We start from the raw sequence: 22,772 nt of genomic DNA on the forward strand, positions 1-22,772 counted from the left end.
TTTGCAAAATCATTGTTTCTCCTAGCATAGCAGCTCCCAAACTTTTTTCTTCGTGACTCCCTTTGAATACAATTAAGCATCCCCCGGCATAAATGTATTACATCGAGGTGAATAGAATCCGTTCTTGCTCGTTCTTCTTTTGTTTCAAAATATCATGCAATATAACGTAACAACTAATTGGAAGCATCTTTTTTAACCGGAATTCGAAATATCTGTTTCGTAATATAAGTCTGAGTTTGCTACAATATCGATTTTATATCGTTTCCACCGTTCAGTTTATTTTTTTCTGGCCTTGGTGTCGACTCGAGGAAGAGTTTAGAATCCGCTCTCGATGACTCCTGAGATTCGATAATACGACCTTAAAGACATTGCGTCTGATCACGAACGTCACTTCTCGGTGAAAACGAAATGAAGAGTAGATAACCTTGCATACAATTAATTTCGTTTTGACCGTTAAGTGACGTTCGTGATCGGGGCCATTGAGGTACAGGGTGGGCCATTTAAAGTGGAAGCATCTGGCAACCCCATAACTTTTGACAGAGATGTCAGATTAACAAATGTCATACCGCGTTGGAAGCGTCATTTCAGTACAATTTTAACCATGGAACAATACACACCTAAACAACGCGCTGAAATTGTTCAGCTGTACATTCAAAATAACTTCTCAATTGTGTTAACTAAACGTGCGTGGAAAAATAAAAATAAAGTTGAAACATCGCCTGGAGACAACACTATACGTCGATTTTATGCCAAATTTATATCGTCTGGTGGTGTTGGTAATGCCAGTCATCTGTCCAGACAACGACCAAGACGTTTCGACGAGAATATTGATGCCGTTCGAGCCAGTGTTGCAGAGACTCCATCGACATCAGGTCGCCATCGTTCGCAAGAGTTAGGCATCTTTTTATTACCATTTGTTCGTGAAAATGAATTGGACAATTACTGATTCCAACAGGACGGCGCTACATGCCATACAGTGGCTGCCACGATCAAATTATTGCGCGAAATGTTCCCCGGAAGATTAATATCGAAAAACGGCGATTATGACTGGCCACCGAGATAACCTGATTTGACGCCTCCTGACTTTTTTTTATGGGGATATTTAAAATCCAAGGTATACACTGGTAAACCAAGGACCCTGGCTGCGCTGAAAGACAATATCCGACAAGAAATTGCTGCCATATCGGCCGAAACATTGGGCAAAGTGATGGAAAATGCCGAAAAAAGGGCACATTTTGCGGTCAAGGCCAGAGGCGGTCATTTACGAGATATCATAATCAAAAAGTAGTTAGAACAAATCTCCTTGGACCAAAATAAATGAATTTCAAAAAAAAAATTAAAATTCCACTTCTTTACTTTGCTATTGCAAAAACAAATCCTTCCACTTTAAATGGCCCACCCTGTATTATCCGTACTTGGTACACAAAAAAAGATTCAATTCCTTTTCAATAAAGTGAAGTGGATCGATCGTGAGTTCAAAACTCAGGACCCTCATTGACCATCTTTGTGTTGTTACAGAATAGCTACGTCCACGCAACAATCATCAGCGATGGAGATCGATCCACGGTCGAAATAAGATCGATTCATCCATACAACTGCTCTGCTCTGCAAGACACATCGGGCTGCTGTTCTATAAATAACTCAACAATGATCATTCAACTGTCTCCGCTGTCCGGTGGTCCAACTGGATAATGGAAGAACAGAAAGAATACTCTTACGCCTAAATGGCTACTGTGTGAATGTACCATATGTAATGGTATAGAAGGAATACTGGCGAATGGCAACTGTGTAATGTGCTAATTTATAGATATATGATAACCATGTGACATGTACACGATTAAAATTCGGCTCTGTTACAGCTAAAATGCTAATGAGCCTTAAAATAAAAAAATGGGATAAAAAAAAATAAAAGTGAAGTGTTCCGGTATTTTGGTTATAATATAAGGTATATTTGAAGATGTATTTTCCATTTTTTGAATGCATGAATAATGATTATTACGCTGTTGACAGCTCGATGCGTAGATGCTGTCTGAAAATCGGTACCTAGCTGGTGGTATCGATTCTGAAGCAACGGGATGTCGCAGAATGAATCCCAATGAGTATTTTGAAACTTTAGGACAATACCTAAACCCGTTACATAAATTCGACTAATTGCCAAAATGGCTGTCATTTTTGTTAAAAATGAGTTATTGTTATGAAAAATCGCCGTTCAAAGCCTAAAAAAATCGAAAAAATTAGATATCAAAAAACGGCTATGTAACAGATAATTCATTTTTATCATCCCAATCGATCGAGTAGATGCTAAGATATCGATACCACAATACTATATCCCTTGAGGTGACTTTATACTTTTGGCTGTAACTTTCCAACGAAATCAAATATCGAAAAATGCTTTTAAGACAACATTTCTGAGGGCACAGACTTCCTAAAGATGCAACAAAATCCGATTTTTCCTATTTCCAGACCGGAGTCCTCCCTTAATATCGGTAAAATAGCCGCATCTAATATGGCTAGTTTATTAACAATAGGTTTTTATAAATTTTCCAAAAATGCATGATAAACTGGATTGTTTCTTTCAACCAAATTGAAGCTGTCCAACCATTCTACAATTCTTTCCTTGACACAACACTGTTATCCTTCTTGTTATCTTGCAAAAAATTAAATAATTCACAACATAATTTATGCACAATTTTCTCAAACGAAAGCAATTGAATCGTGCTAAGCAGCGTAATTTTTGAATTAAACTCAGTTTAAGGCAAAAAAACGATCTCAAGGAAAAGTTCAATAATTCTTTCGTAGATGAGATTTGACCATAAGCGTGGAAGATTTTTTTCATCAAATACGATCCTCTATCATCTGAAATATTTCGGATCAGCTACCTAACAACTTGTATATAATATTTATAGGTTATGTACTTTTTGCACATAGTTGCTTTAATCCGAGTTTATTGTCCAATAAAGTTATACAAAATTGAATGAAATTGATGGTAAGTGATAGCTAATAAATTGAGCTATCATTTGATGCCAAAACCTTACCATATGATAGCTTTCCAAAGCCATGAAAAATTATTAAAGTTGCTGTTCGATTTTTCGAACCCTTGGCCTGAAATGGGTTAAAAATTTCTTCATGTTTTTGAGGATTCAAAAAAACTTTCTATTAAATTAATTGATTTCTCAAAAACTTATTTCAATCGGGCAGCAGATTTCAAACCAAAAATGTACAATTTTAAAAAAAATGGGGAGGATCGGGGCAGCGACTGATTAATTTGGCGTTGCATTGTTCTTTTGTAAACTGTTCGAATTCGATAAGTGATGTGATGATAAGGATTTTACCGGAGGAAAACCAAAGAGCAATACAAATAACTTTTCGGGCAAGGTTAGTAAAAAATCAATGAGTCGTTAATTTTCTAATGTATACCCCGATTCTGCATTCCGCCGGATTTGCATTCCGTTCGAAACCATTATTTCGTTCGAGATATAATTTTGCATTCCCTATTTTTTTTTTGCTAATTCAATGTTCGAAGATAAGCAGATTGAACGAAATGCAAAAACAACTTGAACGTAATACAGAATGGAATTTCATCAAGTCGATCGAAATATTTCGAATCGATCGAAATACAGAATAGGGGTGATAGTTTTTCCCCGCGTGCATTTTGAAAGCCATTTAGACACTCAATGAAGAATGGTCAATATGCAGTTGAAAAATTAAAAAATATACATTGAAAATATTTCTAATACGCTATTAGTACCCTCTGAAAATTCCCGGAATTATTGCGGAAAAGGTTTCGCATTGCGCTGGTGACTTAAAGTGAAGCGAATGTGTAAATGAATCGACATTTCCTGTGACCAATCGTACTCCGGAGTGGGCAAAAAACTACACTCGACAAATCCATTCGATATCCATAAACCAGAAATTTGTAGTTTGAAAATGCTGAATTTTTTGTCTTCATGTCATGATTTATATCGAAAGTACAGGCGTTTCGAAATCACTTAGAAATTTCAACCCTTCACTCCTCAATCCTTTGTCAAAAGAAGATCTTTAGAAATCAGTGCATGGTCTCTATTCCATCTTTCCTTTTCTTGAAATTCTTTTTAATTGATAAAAAAAATCTATGCATATAAAATTGTTCTGTTTGTTTTTGTGCGCCTCATAGCCTCGAAAAGTTCGCCACTGATGGAGCTCATATTATGACAAAATATAAAATCCACTTCTGGGATTGTTGTTGCTACTGCCAACCCCTCAGGAAGCTTTAAGATTTTCAGATGGAATAAGTACACTTCTGAAGTAAAGCTGTAAGCCTAAATCAACTTTCTAGTATTGAATACGTATTCCATGTGGTAGCAACACATTTTTTGCAAGTGTTTAAAACATCGTGAACTAAAATTGTATCCGATAATGATTTTAATTCCATTTAATGTTGGCGTTGCTCAAGATCAACCTTTGGAATTGTGTGATGTAGATTCGAGTGCGAATTGTTCAACTGTATATTGCGCGTTTCCGTGTTGGCATACTAGCAATGAGGTACATAAAGAGGTGGAGCAGTAGGCGAAGTATATCTGTATTGGCAAGCAAAATATCGTGTCGTAATTATTTGCATTCAGTATGAAATTTATATGGAAGATACAAAATAATGTTGAAAGTACTCACGGTTGCATGATAATTTGAGCCAAAATTCTCATGAAATTATTCAACTGTTGGTTTTTTAACAAATAACAATTGTATCGTGGCTTATTTCGATTATTTATATGGTAAAAAGGTCTAAAGAGCTGTCGTATGCTTAGTTCTCGAAAGCAGTAACATTTTCGGCGAAATTTTGAATAATTGGCGATTATTATCTCACATCATACACACCGACACTGAGAGCCTTCGATACATCCACTTCATAACGTAAAAATGATGAAAATTCGTTTGTTTCTATGAACGTGGGGGAGTGAAAATGGCACATGGAAATATCACTATTATCCGTTTTTTTCCGACGTGATTTCACAAATGTTCACTGCACGCTATCACATTAGCCTTATATTCAGCGGAAACACTAAAACAATTTACGTTTTTAATTGATAAACTACATCCTGAAAATAGCATTTTCACATGGATGCGGTGAGCAATCAAAGATAAACACAACGACTGACGTCACTATTTGAGGAATAGTTATGGCAGCGCATGCTATGTCGCTCGAAACTCTACCATCTTCATTACCTTTTTTCCAGTACATTGGCATACTACATAGCCAAAGCGTGGCAGGGTACAGCTAGTAAAAATTAAAAAAAAAACTTAAATGGAATGTAAATTTAATGTAAGCGCAATCCAGTTATTCCCTCAATTATTCTAATTAAATAAGCAAAAATGTCCACGTGGACAACAGAGGGTGGGGTATGAAAATTTCCACGCTTGTCCACGGAGGGGGATGGGGGGGGGGCTGTGAAATCGTGCTTTTTCTGTCCACGTGGTATATGGACAGCCCCTTAGGTAGAAACTTGTTCGTCAAACAAGAGATTCTCATTAAGTTATCCAACTCCCAATTTATAATGTTAGAGGTTTGTTGATCACATCGAAAAGGCGATTCCTAAACCTAGAGTATACCTCACGAACGTAACTGTCCGATATTGGCTGCCATATCAGTAGCAGAGCTAACTTCAGGGCAAAGGCACTTCGGCGAGATGTTTTACAGACGAATGCTTCAACATACGCCCAGGTAGAACAATCCTGGTGAGATCTGGGCTTCCAGTGACCATAAATCTTTCGACCAAAACTCCATGATTTCGATCAACCAACGCTGAAGTCGATTTGTTGTATAACATATCCTGCTGTGGAACAATGTGTTGATCAGATAAAAAAGTTTACCTTCACCCAGGGAAGCACCTGGTTCGTTGAAATACCAATATTGACATCAGTTAACTTCAGCCAAACATCATTGTTCTAGCAGAATGTTTCGTTTGAATCTTGCATTTTACCCTTTCTGAGATATTCTTAATTTTAGATTATATTATCCGCTGTTAGACATCATGTTCATCATCTAAGAAAAGAATAATCGTTTTCCTTTTTTTATTCTTCGATCGATTCACTTCCAACTTCCTTATTTGTTTTCTGATGATTTTCTGGTTCAGGAAGGTGCATTTGAATAATTTTTGAAGATCTATCTCATGGATGCTGCAGAAATATGGGCTTGATACCATATCAACTCGGAATTTTTGATAGATTCATAGAGGCCAAAAGACATCCAATAACCTCCGCAATCAACCTTAATGTTTAAATCTGTGATTTTGTGATCACTTATTGCGTGGATTTTCATCGAATTGGCTATTTTTTGGATGATTTGGCGTTGAATTGCTCTATATTGTATTCAACGGTATCCATATATGGTTCCTTCAATAAAAATCGATCGTATCTCCCGTTTGTAGCTTCAAGAAATTTGCAGATGAGTAAAGCGAAGCCGACGTTAATGAAATAGGTCCTATCTGAACACATCTAGTTCTGGATAAATTCCATTAAATAAAATATGTTGAGGCTTCGAAATTGAACGTAATTGTAGTCCAATTCATATGCTACAAACAAACAAAATCTCTTTCTACTACCCACCACGGAGCGCCACAGTCTTAACTAAAAGCCCAAAGTTCTCCCTACTATTACAGCCTCCTGGGGCAGACCATGATGAAGAAGCCGGTCGAGGAGCACATCAAGCGTCCGATGAATGCCTTCATGGTTTGGTCCCGGCTCCAGCGGCGGAAGATTGCTCAGGACAACCCAAAAATGCACAACTCAGAAATCTCCAAGCGGCTCGGTGAGTACCCACCCCTTCTCTTTTCTAGATGTGGAGCACAGCAGCGGTGAAAGCTGCACACTCTTTAAACCCCCCCTCCGCACCACCGAGGCGTTTAGCCCCTTCCGCCGTTTTTCCGGAGCGTGGAAAGTGAAAAGCAAAACATACACAATAGAATTTGGTTACAATATTTTCTTTTTTCTTCGATTCGGCTTCTAATCCTTTGTTAGCCGCACAGTGGCGGGAGGATGGTTGGGGATATAAAAGGTACAGTTCGGCATTTTTCTTATCCCCGCTCGGGATGATTTTCCCGAAGTGGAGAACCGTAAAAAAAGTAAGGATTTGAGAAGGGCCCGAGAGTTCGTTCACTCTCGATTTCGATTATTTGTTTGGTGCGCTCAATACTCTAGCCTGTCATTTCAATACGCGGCAACAAAAAATCTAGAGTAAAAAAATATGTATGTATACATAATCCATTCGGAAGGTGAAAACATACAAAATTTATGATAACGATGTAAATGGTATGCGACTGTTTTTCTAGAACTTTTTCCTTTCCCTTCTGTGGAGCTAGTTAAATTTATGCCATCGACAGGGAATAACAATCGAATTTGAGGCACGAGATATGTTTGGGGGAAATCGATTGTCGTGATTTATAAACCGATTGCGGGGTTAGTACTTTCAGTGAGGGAAAATCTGTCACTGATCATTTCTTTAAAGATTTTCTATTACGTAAGGGTACCTCATTGTGTCGCCCTTAGTGTTCCATCGAAACGAGTAACATTTCCCAGCAACGCCATTTGCAATTTCATCCCGCTCAGAGCTCCAACACCGAACAACGAGTGCTGGAATGAATCACAACACGGCATAAAACGTCCAGGATTGTGCTCGGCACACATTGTCCTGGCCACAATGTGTCCGTACAGAGTCGCTATTATTACGAGTTTTAAAACATTATTCAGCCATAATGTCGGCAAACAAGAAACGAATGGAATTGTGCTGCCGTTGTGTTTTCAGCTTGCTCGTTCACAATTACAATACCGAACAGAGGGTCCTTTCACCATGTATTCATACACAAGCACAAGCACTGCCGGAAGAAGTGCGAGGATGTTGGGTGGACGAAAGCTCGGAGCCCTAGCCACCCCTCGCCCACACTCTACATATGTATAACATTTCCATAATGAGAAATAGTGAACGAGAAGAGATACATTGTTCCCGATTTCTACTGCTTGCACACACACATTCATTCACTCAACGACATTCATGGGGCATATGCATTTTCAGCACACAACGAACCGAGCTCACTCAGTCTGTGAGCACGGAGTTTGAGCTCGGCCTCGGATTTCCTGCTTGTGGCAGGTGGCCAAAGTGGGACAACCCGCACATCCCTGCTGCTGCCGCTGCTGTCAATGCGCCCTTCAAAATGACACCATACCTATATATGAGAACACACCTACACCCAAACAACTTCGTACAAGTTTTTGTCCCAATTGTGTGCCTGAATTGCGCGCGTGCGACGATAGTGCGTTGGTGGATAGAGGGGAAGATTTGGGGTCTGGAGGGTCTGGTAATAGGAAACTACTCTAAATGAAAGGAAGCTGGGGTGGGAATAATACGCTTTTCAGTGGGCTTGTTGTCAGGTGATGTATAAAGTCGCTCCATTTCTCCGGGAACGATGGCACGGGTGTGTACCAAATTTTTAATTTGGAAAATGATGTACAATAGCAACATTGTACTATTTTCAATGATGTGTCATTTTCAACCCTTATCTCACATATAACAAAACCCTCTTATCGAGGAGGCGATCTGGCGTAGCGGTAACATCCATACCTCTCACGCTAAGGGTCACGAGTTCAATTCTCACTCCCGACATTCTTCCGAAATGGAAGGTAAAAGTGACGAACCAGCCAAATGTGTTGAAAATCACTATAATACAGAAATAAAAAAAAAAAAAAAAAAAACCCTCTTATCTGCTAGTCTTCATTGGGAGGATGAGGCGAGAATAAAACCGCGCGTTCTGAAAAACGAACTTGGCTCGCCAACACGCTTGAAATGTAACAATTCCATGAAAAAAGGGCAACTGAAAAACAAAACTCGGCTTTAAACATGAAAGCTATTTCGAATAACTAAAACTAATTGAACTTTAAAATATGAAACTTACCTCAAATGTCTGTTTTAGATGAATTTTGTGTGATTTTTAGGTATTGAAACCAAAAAAAAATTTGTTTATATCGTTTTCTGTCTGCTCACAATATTTGTTATATCATGAACAAGCAAACCATTTGTCATGACAATTGTCATGCGAAAATGCGAAAACAGAATAGAAACTGAGAGAGGTTGGCGTCGACATCATGCCTCATACCGTATGTTTCTATTCTGTTTTCGCATTTACGCATGACAAATGGTTTGCTTGATCATGAAATATAGCTAACCCGGCAAATGTTGTTCTGCCGTATAAGTTATTTCTAGTGCATAAAGCCTGTCCACGTTAAATTTCGGACACTTTTCTTTCAGTGTAGTTTATGAAATATTTCACTAATCAATGAAATATTCCACTTACATGACAGCTGAAACCTTCCTCTTTATTTCGATGTCCAACATGTTTACATTCTTCTTCAGTTTGGTAAAATGGCGTCGAATCAAGTGGAAGTATGCAAACGTATTTTGCGCAAACGGCAGCAAAATCCAACACTGTCGGTACGCGATCTCGCCAAAAAGCTAAAACTGCCGAGGAGTACCATGTTTAGTGTGTGCAAATCGTTTGACCAGCGCTTAATTGTGGATCGGAAGATTGGAAGCGGAACAAATCGAAAAGTATGCTCCCGACAGATGGACCGAAAGGTGGTTGCCATTATTGAGAAACATTCCAACCTTTCAGTTTGTAGCATACTAACTAACCTCAATTCCAATTAAACACAAAACATCCTGACCCTCATTCTTTCTCATCCTCAATTCCGCATTCTTATACATAACCACTTTTCCGCATACCATATCTAACAACAAGTTCATACCATATCTTTACATTCGTCAGCAACTTTTGATTTCCTTACGGAAATCCCCCAAACCAGCTAATTTCATAACATCGGCTGAACGCTATTATGGCACGCCAAACTTCCCTGTATACGACCTCCAACAACTAACAACAATAACATACCGCCCCGCTCGACGCTTGTTGTAGACAACAATGATAATAAATAAACATGTAAAGGGTGTGTCACATCAAATTGCATCACGGAAAAAACGCTGTAGAAATTTAATTTTTAGGAATTATATCTTCAGCTTTCGCTTATAATCAGATAAGAGTGTACAGATCACGTTGGCCATGCTTCACCTTCAATTTTTCGTAAATTTGGAAAAATGTCGTCGAACGAAAAAAAGCGTCGTGAATTAATCCTGTGCACTCATTTCGAGAATCCGGAGTTGTCACATCGGGACATCGGTAAGATGCTGGGAATCGTCCAATCCACGGTCAGCAGAGTACTAAAACGATACTTCGAGAACTTAACCATCGACCGGAAGGTGAAGAACGGCAAAAATGGATGCTCCGTCAGTGAAAAAGATCACAAGCGCGTAGTTAAGCAGTTTAGACGTGATCCGAGAAGTTCGGTCCGGGATGTCGCCAATAAGCTGAATTTGTCATGTTCATTCGTCCAGCGGACCAAGCAGCGGAAGGGCCTGCGTACATACAAGGTTCAGAAGGCTCCTAACCGCGACGAAAGGCAAAACATGGTGGGGAAGACGCGAGCCCGGAAGCTGTACACCGAAATGCTGACGAAGCTGCATTACCTGGTTATGGACGACGAATCCTACGTTAAAGCGGACTTTCGTCAGCTGCCGGGCCTGTTGTTCTTCTCCGCAGAGGACAAATTCAGCATTCCGGAGGAAATTCGCAAGCAGAAACTATCCAAGTTTGCCAAAAAGTACATGGTGTGGCAAGCGATCTGCTCTTGTGGAAAGCGGAGCGCCCCCTTCGTGATGACCGGCACGGTAAACGGGCAGGTTTACCTTAAGGAGTGCCTACAGAAGCGCTTACTACCACTATTGAAGCAGCACGAGGGCCCGACCATCTTCTGGCCGGATCTCGCTTCGTACCACTATTCAAAGGACGTTTTGGAGTGGTACGAAGCCAACGGGGTCACCTTCGTGCCAAAGGAAATGAACCCGCCCAACGCGCCGGAGCTTCGCCCAATAGAGAAATATTGGGCGATTATGAAGCAGGCCCTCCGGAAGAACCCAAAAGTTGTCAAATCGGAGGCGGACTTCAAGAGAAAATGGATTTCTGTTAAAAAAAAACTACAACCTGACGTTGTACAGAACCTTATGGACGGGGTAAAGAGGAAGGTGTGAGCATGCGGGCTTGGGCTCGAAGTATGAATAAAAAGAAAATGCCAAAAGTTGTTTAATAATTTTTATTATACTGTCTAAAATTTTCAAAAGGATCGGTCTACTGGGCGAATTTCTACAGCGTTTTTTCCGTGATGCAATTTGATGTGACACACCCTTTAATATGCGAACTTAGCTCGTAAGTTAGTTGGTAAGAGAAATACACTCTTGTGACAGACATCGACTAGTGCATGTCTTCTTTTTTTAAATCCGAAATGTATCATGGCGACCGCGATTCACGATCCTGCATCACCGTGATAGTTTACGGCCTAATCGAGAACTTGGACATTACAAAGTGATCTGTGCGGTACCAAGGGTCAGCCGGAAAGTGTTGTGATATGCTGAAAGAAGCAAAAATGAATAGTGAGCCATTTGGTACCCTAATTTTCTACTAGTTAACGGAAAAGCGATTGAACAGAAACCAATTGAGGTGTAAACAGTGATCTACAAACTTATTTCGCTTGGAAGAAGAAAGTGGCGGTACAATTTCAATTTGATTACGCAAATGGATGCAGAAAAAAGTGAAAGACATGTTAGAATCAGCAAGTGGTAACAGTGGCCACAGTAAGCGGTAGTGTAAGCAGGGAAATCACACCACCGGGTAACATTTAGTTAGCATTTAAACATGCATTCCCGCAATATAGTGATTTCGTTGATACTTATAATCGCACTGAATGTAATTAATCGGTGAATGTAATCGATCGAAGAAGGCGATAGATCAGTGGAAGCAGTACAGAGAGCAGATATGGGAAGCGACACCTACGACGAGTCAAGAAAAACATCGCACCGGCAAACTAACTAGGTTTAGCTGCTAATCGACCGCAGAGAAAAAGGAAGCAGTCCAGTAGGCAGCTCGACGGAAGGACGCTGCAGCGAACCAAGCAGGAGAGACGGCATCGAGACGACGTAGAGACGACATCGAAACGGCAGGTAGTGAGTCATTCAGTAGCCAATAAGGGAAAGCAGGTAACGATAAAGAACCACAAGGAAAAATTTATTTTTTTTGTTTTTTGGGAAAAAAAAAGAGATAGGATTATTAGAAATTCAAAAAAAAAACATTTTATAAATAGGAAAAAATTACGCGCATGTGTGACCTAAAAATGGGCCTCTTCAACTCAAAAAAAATAGAGAATAAAGGTGACCCACAAGTCACAATACTAAATCACGTAGAGCATCACACCGAGATGCATGCGACCCAAGAAATATTATTATGGGTGATTGTGATAATCCTAGTAGTAGGTGCTATAGCCAACCTGTATAAACTTTATAAAACGTGCGTACGCGCAGAGGCTTTAAAAGCCGCACAAGCGATTGCGGCCACCCCCTAAAATATAAGGAAAACAAAGGAGAAGCATTTTTTTATATATAAATGAAAATGACATGAAAAATAAATCCATTAATTCACTTTATTATATTATAAGAAAGATAGTAGTCGATTCTGATGATAGACCGAGTGTTGTGAAAGCATGGACATGGATGAGTTTAGTAGTTTATTTTCTATTTTTTTAAGATGGTTTTCGTTATATATTTCGAAGAGATAAAACGACTTAGAATTGAAGCACACACCTCGAAAGCACAGTTTGTATCAGCGAGCATTTAGCTTTTTCGATTACCAAAATGCCACTAGATGCATATAATATGAAATAACATATAATTTCATGGCCTAATGAGGCTTGAATGAATTGTTTTTTTTTTTTTTGCAGACAAATATATATATATATATATATATATATATATATATATACAACCTTGGAAGCGATACAATTTGTGAATCGCGACCTTCTAAAGCGGCCGATACGACGGTTAAGGCCAAATAATAATAATAACAATTGTGACCAGCAGCGCGCGTTACGCGCTTGCACCAAAATATATACCATAATGTAGGATAAACAAATTTTCAAGCGCGCTCGTTTGTTTAATTGAATCGAGGCTCATGGCTAGCGCCCCCTCGCATACAATTGTAACAACGACGTAGCTTATTGATTGACAAATTTAATTCTTAATTTGATGAATTCAATATTTAATATTTTCAATATTTAATGAAAAAAAGGAATCAGTACAATAACTTTTTATTTTATTAGTACGAGAAATAAATTACCGAAGAAAGTAAAATATCGAATTAAAAATGACAAGGAATTAATGAATTTCGGTACAGTTACCGATGAAAGTAACATATTGAAGACAAAGAAGTCGTTAGAAACAATAATATTTTAAAATTATTATTATGGGCAATGAGCAAAATATGACAATTTTTTTTTTTTTGCCAACAAATAGGTTGTATGCAAAGCAGCTTCATCAGCTGTGTAAGGATATTAAATCAAGGTTAAAGAATAACATTTAATATCATGGTAATGAGAATACATGAATAGAGTTTTTATATTGAAATGCAAGCGAAGAATAAATAAACATTCTTATAAATAAATATATATATATATATATATATATATATATATATATATATATATATATATATATATATATATATATATATATATATATATCTAAATGTTTTTCAAGAACATGAGAAATAAGAATCTCGTGAACACATACATAAGAGATAAGATAACATTATCATACACGAAAGGAAATCGTCAACAATGCCATTTCCATGTATGAAATCATTGTATAAAACTCCAAAATGCACTAAAAATAAATAAATCAGTTATACTCTTGAAATTTTAAAAATTGGATATGTTTTACTTTTTCTCTCTTTTTCCAATTATATTTCCAATTTCTAATTCCAAAAAACTTCGAATTATTAGAAAATTAGTGGCAGAAGTCTGATCAACTTCATGTCATGAAATTCCAAATAGCACGATTGTCTTTAATATCTCTGACTTTTTCTTGACGAAGCGTAGTAATGACTTTATAAGGACTTGACCTGAGAGTCAAGAGTCCGAAAATTTATGAAGACCCATAGAAGCGAAAAAAAAATATGATGCACAAATGCACATTTATTAAAATGGAAGTCAAACATAAGAGTTTGCTCTTCTAGAAAAGAGAAAGAAATGAAATAATTAAATAAAATGGAAGTCAAACACTCGAGTTTACTCTACTAGATAAGAAGATAAGAGAATATGAAGATAAAAAAGATAAAAGAGAAAAATAAGCCTAAATAAAAGGTCGTGAATATAATGCAGCAGCACAAGAGCTGACTAGCGAAGGAATATAAAATGGATATTAAAAGAACGAAAGGCAATTGCTCTAGCGCATTGTACCGATTAGTTCAGAAACTTTATTCCGTACTCACATGTCCACTCTTCTAGACAGAGATGAGACGAGTAACGAAGAAGTTCATACGCGTTGAGTCAATAAAAATTATAATTTCATACTAACCTTAAAACAAATACCCAGTTGAAAACTATATATCTTTTTTTAAACATTCACTTTTTAAATTTTGAAGAGTATACCACATTTTTTTTTTTATTTAAATCGTTTATTTTTACAGGCTCAGTTACATAGGTTTAAAGGAGCCGAACTCCTTACTGTATTGTTACTAGTATATATACATTTTTCCTTAATTCTAATGTTAATAATATAGGAAACCGATTACTCGCGGTCAACTCGAGTTTAGAAGGGTGACATATTTTCTTCAGGAAAAGGAGGGGATATGAGGATATGTTGACATTGATCACACTCACACTCTCAATCACACTCTCAATCACACTCATCACACTCAATTCTTAAACCTATCTTATATCTAATATGTATTTACATTCCATCTTATTCTTAAGAAGGGATCCGATCTCTCACAAAGGAAAAGGAAAAGGAAAAACTAAGGGTATAAGGACAATCACACACGAAGATCGATAGCTTTAAGGAATACATATATTTGGGACATGTAATCAAGGTCTAACCGAGCCAACACGTCTCTCACCGGCACATTGGGCTGCCTTCCTCGGGCCCGAAGGGTGACTACTAAATTCGATCTGGCGACAAGATACAGCTCGCACGACCAAACAACGTGCTCGATGTCGTGGTAACCTTGGCCACAAACACAAAGATTGTTGTCGGCAAGATTAATACGAAAGAGTAGCGCATCTAACGAACAGTGATTGGACATGAGTCGGGAGAAGGTGCGAATAAAGTCCCGACTCAAGTCCAGACTTTTGAACCATGGTTTGAGGCTAACCTTAGGGATAATCGAGTGGAGCCACCGGCCCAATTCATCTTCGTTCCATTTGCGTTGCCAGTTAACTATGGTATTTTTGCGGACTAAAGAATAAAATTCATTGAAGGCGATTTGACGCTGATAAATATCGCCTTCAATTGCACCTACCTTTGCTAATGAGTCAGCCCTCTCATTACCCAGAATTGAGCAATGTGAAGGGACCCAGACAAAGGTAATGACATAACAGCGTCTGGATAAAGCACTCAAAATTTCTCGTATTCTCTCAAGGAAGTACGGCGAGTGCTTTTCCGGCCTCACTGAACGGATAGCTTCGACAGAGCTAAGACTATCCGTTACAATGTAATAGTGTTCAACAGGTCGTGAGGCGACGCTGTCCAGCGCCCAGTGTATCGCTGCCAATTCAGCAATATACACTGAGCAAGGATTCTGAAGACTGTGTGAGGTGCTAAAAAATTCGTTGAACACTCCAAATCCTGTGGACTCATTCATAGAGGACCCATCAGTAAAGTACATATTATCACAATTGATATCCCCATACTTTGCATCGAAGATCGTTGGAACGATCCTCGATCGAAGATAATCTGATGTTCCATGGATATCCTGCTTCATGGACAGATCAAAATGCACAGAGGAATTGATGTAGTCAGGAAAACAAACACGGTTGGGAATATACGAAGAAGGATCAACCTGCATGGAGACGAATTCATGATATGAGCTCATGAATCCAGAATGAAAATTTAGCTCGATCAGCTGCTCAAAATTTCCGATCACCAATGGGTTCATAACCTTACACCGGATGAGGAACCGAAGAGATAATAAATTGAAGCGATCTTTTAGTGGGAGTAGGCCTGCCAAAACCTCGAGACTCATGGTATGCGTTGAGGGCATACATCCCAACGCGATACGGAGACAAAGATACTGAATTCGCTCGAGTTTAATGAGGTGTGTTTTGGCAGCTGATTGAAAACAGAAACTGCCATACTCCATCACTGAGAGAATAGTTGTTCGATACAACATTATAAGATCTTCGGGATGGGCTCCCCACCAGGTGCCGGTAATTGTACGGAGAAAGTTTATTCTTTGTTGACATTTTTTACTCAGATACCTAATATGGGCCCCCCAAGTACATTTAGAGTCGAACCAGACCCCAAGATACTTGAATGACATAGCATGAGTGATCGGTTTACCCAAAAGTTGAAGCTTTGGTTTTGCTGGTTTATGCTTCCTAGAAAAAACCACCATCTCTGTTTTCTCCGTGGAGAATTCGATCCCTAGCCCAATGGCCCAGGTTGAAAAATTGTTCAAAGTATCTTGTAAGGATTCTTGCAGGTCGGATTCGTTTGATCCTACGACAGACACCACTCCATCATCTGCAAGTTGTCTTAGGCTGCAATTTTGTGTAAGGCAATTGTCAATGTCGCTTACGTAGAAGTTGTACAAAAGGGGGCTTAAACATGAGCCCTGGGGGAGTCCCATGTAAGAGACCCGACTTACTGCCGAATCTCCGTGAGAAAAGTTCAAATGTTTCTCACAAAGCAAGTTATATAACATATTATTCAATAGAGGCGGCAGACCCCGAGATTGTAATTTGTCTGACAAAACCTCTATTGAAACAGAATCAAAGGCCCCCTTTATGTCCAAGAATACTGAAGCCATTTGTTTTTTTTCGGCGTAAGCCAGTTGAATTTCTGAAGAAAGCAACGCAAGACAATCATTCGTCCCCTTGCCCCTGCGGAACCCATATTGTGTATCTGAGAGTAGGCCATTCGTTTCAACCCATCGATCAAGGCGAAACAAGATAATTTTCTCCAACAATTTCCGTATACAAGACAGCATTGCTATTGGGCGGTACGAATTGAAGTCGGACGCGGGTTTTCCGGGTTTTTGAATAGCTATAACTCGTACTTGTCTCCAATCATCTGGAACAATATTATGCTCCAGAAACCGATTGAATAAATTCAACAAGCGATGTTTCGCCACATCAGGGAGATTTTTCAGCAAGTTGAACTTAATTCTATCCGATCCCGGAGCAGAATTGTTACATGAAAGGAGAGCAAGAGAGAATTCTACCATCGAAAACTCGGAATCAAGATCGCACCTATCTTGTGGTATATCTCGAATAATTCTTTGCACTGGAGCGGAATCGGGACAAACCTTTCGTGCAAAATTAAAAATCCATCGATGTGAATATTCCTCGCTTTCATTGGATGAAGAGCGATTTCTCATGTTTCGAGCCACTTTCCATAATTTTTTCATTGACGTTTCTCGTGACAAACCTCCCACGAAATTTCGCCAATAAGCACGTTTTTTCCCTTTGATCAAGTTTTTAAATTGATTTTCAAGGTCCAAATACTTCTGAAAATTTTCAGGGGTTCCACGTTTCCGAAAAGCTTTAAATGCATTCGATTTATCTCCATAAAGCTTGGAACACTGGCCATCCCACCATGGATTGGGAGGCCTTCGACGAATAGTGGAACCTGGGATGGGTTTCGTTTGAGCGCGAACCGCGCTGTCATAGATCAAACGAGAAATGAAGTTATACTCCTCCAATGGAGGCAAACCATCTCTGGAATTGATGGCTAGAGCAATCGCGTCCGCATATTTTTTCCAGTCAATGTGTCTTGTGAGGTCGTATGCCATGTTTATTGATTCAGAAGAATTCAACCCATTGGTGATAGAAATTTTGATTGGCAAGTGGTCACTACCGTTGGGATCCTGGATTACATTCCACTTGCAATCTAACGATAGTGAATTCGAGCAAAGCGAGAGGTCAAGAGCACTTGGTTTAGCAGGAGGTTTAGGTACACGTGTTGTTTCCCCAGTGTTCAAAACGGTCATATTGAAGCTGTTACAAAGGTCATATATCAACGATGAACGATTGTCGTCGTACTGTTCCCCCCAGGCAGTTCCGTGAGAGTTGAAGTCTCCCAATATTAATCGTGGCTCAGGAAGGAGTGAGCACATGTCAACAAGTTGCTTGCGGCTAACCGCAGCTCTCGGAGGCCAATACAAGCTGACTATACAGAGGTCTTTGCCTTTAATGTTTGCATGACAAGCAACAGCTTCGATCCCTCCAGTAGGTGGAAGGTCAATTCTAAAAAATGAGTGACACTTATTGATCCCCAATAGTACCCCTCCGTATCTGTCATCACGGTCCAAGCGTATTATATTAAAATCGTGGAAAGAGAGATCATTTTGAGAAGAGAGCCAGGTTTCGGATAGAGCAAAAACATCACAATTGAGTTTATGAATTAGAAATTTGAATGTATCCAATTTAGGGATAAGACTACGACAATTCCACTGTAAAACAGTGATATCTCCGACCTCTCTATTTAAATTAGACATCAAGAGAGATAATCATTGCAAGGAGGGGCCATGTTTGCATCAATTGCTGCAAAATTGTCTTTAGTACTGGAAGCATTGCGGTGACAATGGTTCTGATGGAGTCGGAAACATTAAAACACGTGAAGATTTGATCCACAAGGTCAGACAACTTTATAAATCCCGATTGGGAAGTTGAACTTGACGGAAAAACAGGGACAGTTGGGGTTTTTGATGTCCCCTCGAGTGCTGGGTCGTTCGAAGGTGAACTATTACCACGGAGGCCAGGAGGGACCTGATTTTGCTTATCCGCTGCACTCGATTTTTTGGGCAAGCTAACAGGGGGTATCACCGGAGGGACTTGTCCTTGAACTTTGGGAGTGGTCACATTTTTGCGCCGGGGATTCCCTTGAGAAATAAACGGCGTGCCCCCGTTAGCTGTATCCGCTTCCATTTCGTCAACTGGCAAAGTAGCGAAGACATTGTGTGTATTGATTGGTTGTTGTTCTTGAGCCAGTGGAGAAGCGCCCTTCAAAATTTCTGCGAAAGTGCGTTTAGAGCGTTCCCTCAAAGAGCGCTTCTGTTTCTCCCAGCGAGCCTTGTATGTTTCACAAGCTGAGAGCACGTGTGGGGATCCCCCGCAATATGGACACTTATGCTCAGTCGCACTGCAGGATTTCCCCTCATGTTGTTCTCCGCAAGTGGCACATCGTTCTTTATTGGCACAATAAGCAGCCGTGTGACCAACTGACTTGCACTTTAGACAAGTCATTGGCTTTGGAATAAAAAGTCGCACGGCTAACCTCAATTTATCTACCATCACGTAGTCAGGGAGAGCTGAACCAGCGAAGGTGACTCGAAACGAGTTGGACGGCGTAAATTTCTTTTCTTCTCCTTCATGGGAGACTGTTCCGAGCTGGCGGCAACCCAAGATCTTAACAGTCGTCGAGGGCAGTTTTTTAAAACGGCCGGTACCTTCACTCGTAATGTATTCGCACGTCAAGCCCGTTTCGGTTATCACACCCTCAATTTCGACTATGTGAGAGGGTATGTAGACCCGATACTCAATTGTAAAATGCTGATCGACAACAATCTTGTTTGCGTCTTTTCGATCATTCACGACAACTCGCAATTTGTTTGGTCTAACCTTCGAAATTTCCGAAACGGAGGTATACCTTGCCAGATCTTTCGCGATCTGCATGACTCTCAACGCCTTTCCATTTGGCTTAGGCCTGAAGAAAACAACCCAGGGACCAGTTCCGGGCGCATCTTCTGGATAGACCTTTACACGGGGAGTGGGAATAACAGGGGGGGAAGGCGAGGACGGGGATTGAGAGTGGGAAGGCGAAGGTTGAGAAGGAGCGGGAAGAACAGAGGGAGAAGACGAGGTTGAAGGTAGAGTGGGATCGTTAAGGGCAGATGGGAGATTTGCTAGTTTTTTGGAGGGAGGCTTGGTAGGGTTAGCTGACTCGTCCCCAGAAGAAGTATCTTCCGTATTTGGAACACGTTTGAGTGACTTTTTTTTATCTGTTAGGAGGGAACTAGAGTCAGAGACCTCCATATCCGAAGGTCCCCCACTCTCTGCCATTTTAAATTTTCACTTATATTCTAAGTATTTTTTTAAACAATATTTCACAATAAAATAATTCACAAAAACAAAAAAAAAAAAACTTATAATTATTAAATATTTTCTCTCAGTATATTCAATCTTATTCACCTATGAACGCACTCCAGTGCAGATGAACGGGAGCGTGCTGAAAGCTCGTTGGTGGTGGGAATGTGCCTACGACACCACTACACACAGTCGTCGGTGAAAGCTTACCCGCACTGTCACTGTTGGCACGATGACTCGGCGAAATCTCCAATGTCGGCGAAGCAGCGACAAAACAAAAACCAATGCTTGGCTTTCCGAGGATGAAAGCCTTTATCCACTTGCAGGCAGGGCACTTCACTCACTATCCAGATAGTGAAATGAACTCTTCAGCGGCAAAAAAACAACAATCACGCGGTAACCGATAACGGAACTTGGACGCGACTTTCCTTCGTCTGGTTACTTCGGGCAATCGGCGAAGGAAATGAGTATACCACATGTTGTATCAATTGTTAATAATTATTTTATGAATAATGAAACCACAATCAGTAGTGCAATATTGTATAGAAAATCTGTTTTTATAAAAACGAAACGGAACGAATATAAGAAATAGGGTCCAGTTCAAACATGATAGATTTATATCCTTTTTATATAGGACCATATAGCATAATAAATATAGAAAATACTAATTGCACTATTAAGCATCCTGTAACAGGCAAGCAAACGATAGTACACAAAAATAGGCTAATCAAGGCATGAAACTTATATGCACAAAACTAGTAAAAAAAAAAAAATTGAATATATTTTTCATTTGTAAGCGCAAGCTCAGCGGGTATAATATCTCTTTATCCTTTTTTTTTCCCGAATGGTTACACCATTCTCCTAAAGAGGGGAGGTGTAGCATACTAACTAACCTCAATTCCAATTAAACACAAAACATCCTGACCCTCATTCTTTCTCATCCTCAATTCCGCATAACATAACCACTTTTCCGCATACCATATCTAACAACAAGTTCATACCATATCTTTACATTCGTCAGCAACTTTTGATTTCCTTACGGAAATCCCCCAAACCAACTAATTTCATAACATCGGCTGAACGCTATTATGGCACGCCAAACTTCCCTGTATACGACCTCCAACAACTAACAACAATAACATACCGCCCCGCTCGACGCTTGTTGTAGACAACAATGATAATAAATAAACATGTAATATGCGAACTTAGCTCGTAAGTTAGTTGGTAAGAGAAATACACTCTTGTGACAGACATCGACTAGTGCATGTCTTCTGTTTTTAAATCCAAAATGTATCAAGTTAAAAATGTGGCTTGAAAGGTTGGAAAATCAAAATCATATGTACAAAAAGTGAAGCAGAGGCATGGACTGAAGCCGTACAAAGTGAAAAAGGTGCCCAATCGTGATGATAAGCAAAATTCCACTGCAAAAAGCCGTGCTAAGGTGTTCTACACACAGTTTGTGCAAAAATGTTCATCCACCATAATGGACGATGCAATTTATGTTCTCGAAGACTTCAAACAGCTTCCGGGTCTCGCTTTTTATACTGCAATGCGAAGGAATGCCGTAGCCGAGTGTTTCCGGACCAAGGAGCAGTCTAAATTTCCCTAAAAAGTACTTGGTTTAGCAGGCCATATGCAGTTGTGGCCGAAAATCCAAATCTTTCGTCTCTACCGGCACTACCAACAAAGATGTCTACGAGAAGTAATGTCTCCAGAAGCGGTTGCAACCATTCATAAGAAGCCACGACTCTCCAGCGTTGTTTTGGCCAGATTTGGCCTCTTGTCACTGTGCAAAATCCATCCTGGAATGGTATAATGCACATGAGGTCAAATATGTGCCAAAAACAGCAAATCCACCGAACTGTCCAAAACTTCGCCCAGTGGAAAAGTACTGGGCTCTGATTAAGCGAAAACTATTCGAAACTAAGAAGAAAGCCAATGGCATTAATGATTTCAAGGGGAGATGGAAAAGCGCCGCCGCCAGCATATCTGAGGATACTGTACGGAACCTAATGACAGATGTTCCCAAGAAAGTTCGTGAATTTTACAGACATCGTTATTAACATCGAAGTAAGCTTTCCTTGTGGAGGCGATCTGGCGTAGTGGTAACATCCATACCTCTCACACAGAGATCACGAGTTCAATTCTCACTCCCGACATTCTTCCAAAAATGGAAGTAAAAGTGACGAACCAGCCGAAATGTGCTGAAAGTCACTATAATAGAAAAAAAAGCTTTCCTTGTTTTAGATATAAGTCTATTTTACTGAAATAAACAATCGGTTTTGTTGTATTACGTGAATTTTTGTTTTACTGGCATCATCTTGGTGTCCGAAATTTAACGTGGACATGCTTTATTTTGGTTGTTAAATAAAAATAACTGATGTGTGTTTGAATGTTTTAACAATCTATAAAATTAATATATCGGATATGATTGTGATAGAACGAACGAAAAAGATTCAGAAAACTTTATACATAATATAACATCATTATAGAATACAATTTCGTTCAACATTCTTCCCCATTTGTAGAAAATTTGTTACTCTGTAACATAGAACACATATTTAATA

The 22,772-nt window shown here is 39.4% G+C and overlaps 1 protein-coding gene across 3 annotated transcripts in view; it reads left to right on the top strand.

The window, feature by feature from the left end:
* LOC129771529 (transcription factor sox-2) overlaps nucleotides 1–22,772 on the top strand; it is a 222,051-nt gene that overhangs the window by 81,531 nt on the left and 117,748 nt on the right. For 2 of the 3 annotated variants that reach the window (XM_055775273.1, XM_055775275.1), the window contains exon 3: nucleotides 6,615–6,781. In XM_055775273.1, the coding sequence (XP_055631248.1) occupies nucleotides 6,615–6,781 (167 nt within the window). The remainder of the gene's footprint in view (nucleotides 1–6,614; nucleotides 6,782–22,772) is intronic. The other variant, XM_055775274.1, reaches the window with a different exon arrangement.

The sequence above is a fragment of the Toxorhynchites rutilus genome, chromosome 2 (genome assembly GCF_029784135.1).
Source record: "Toxorhynchites rutilus septentrionalis strain SRP chromosome 2, ASM2978413v1, whole genome shotgun sequence".
NCBI lineage: Eukaryota > Metazoa > Arthropoda > Insecta > Diptera > Culicidae > Toxorhynchites > Toxorhynchites rutilus.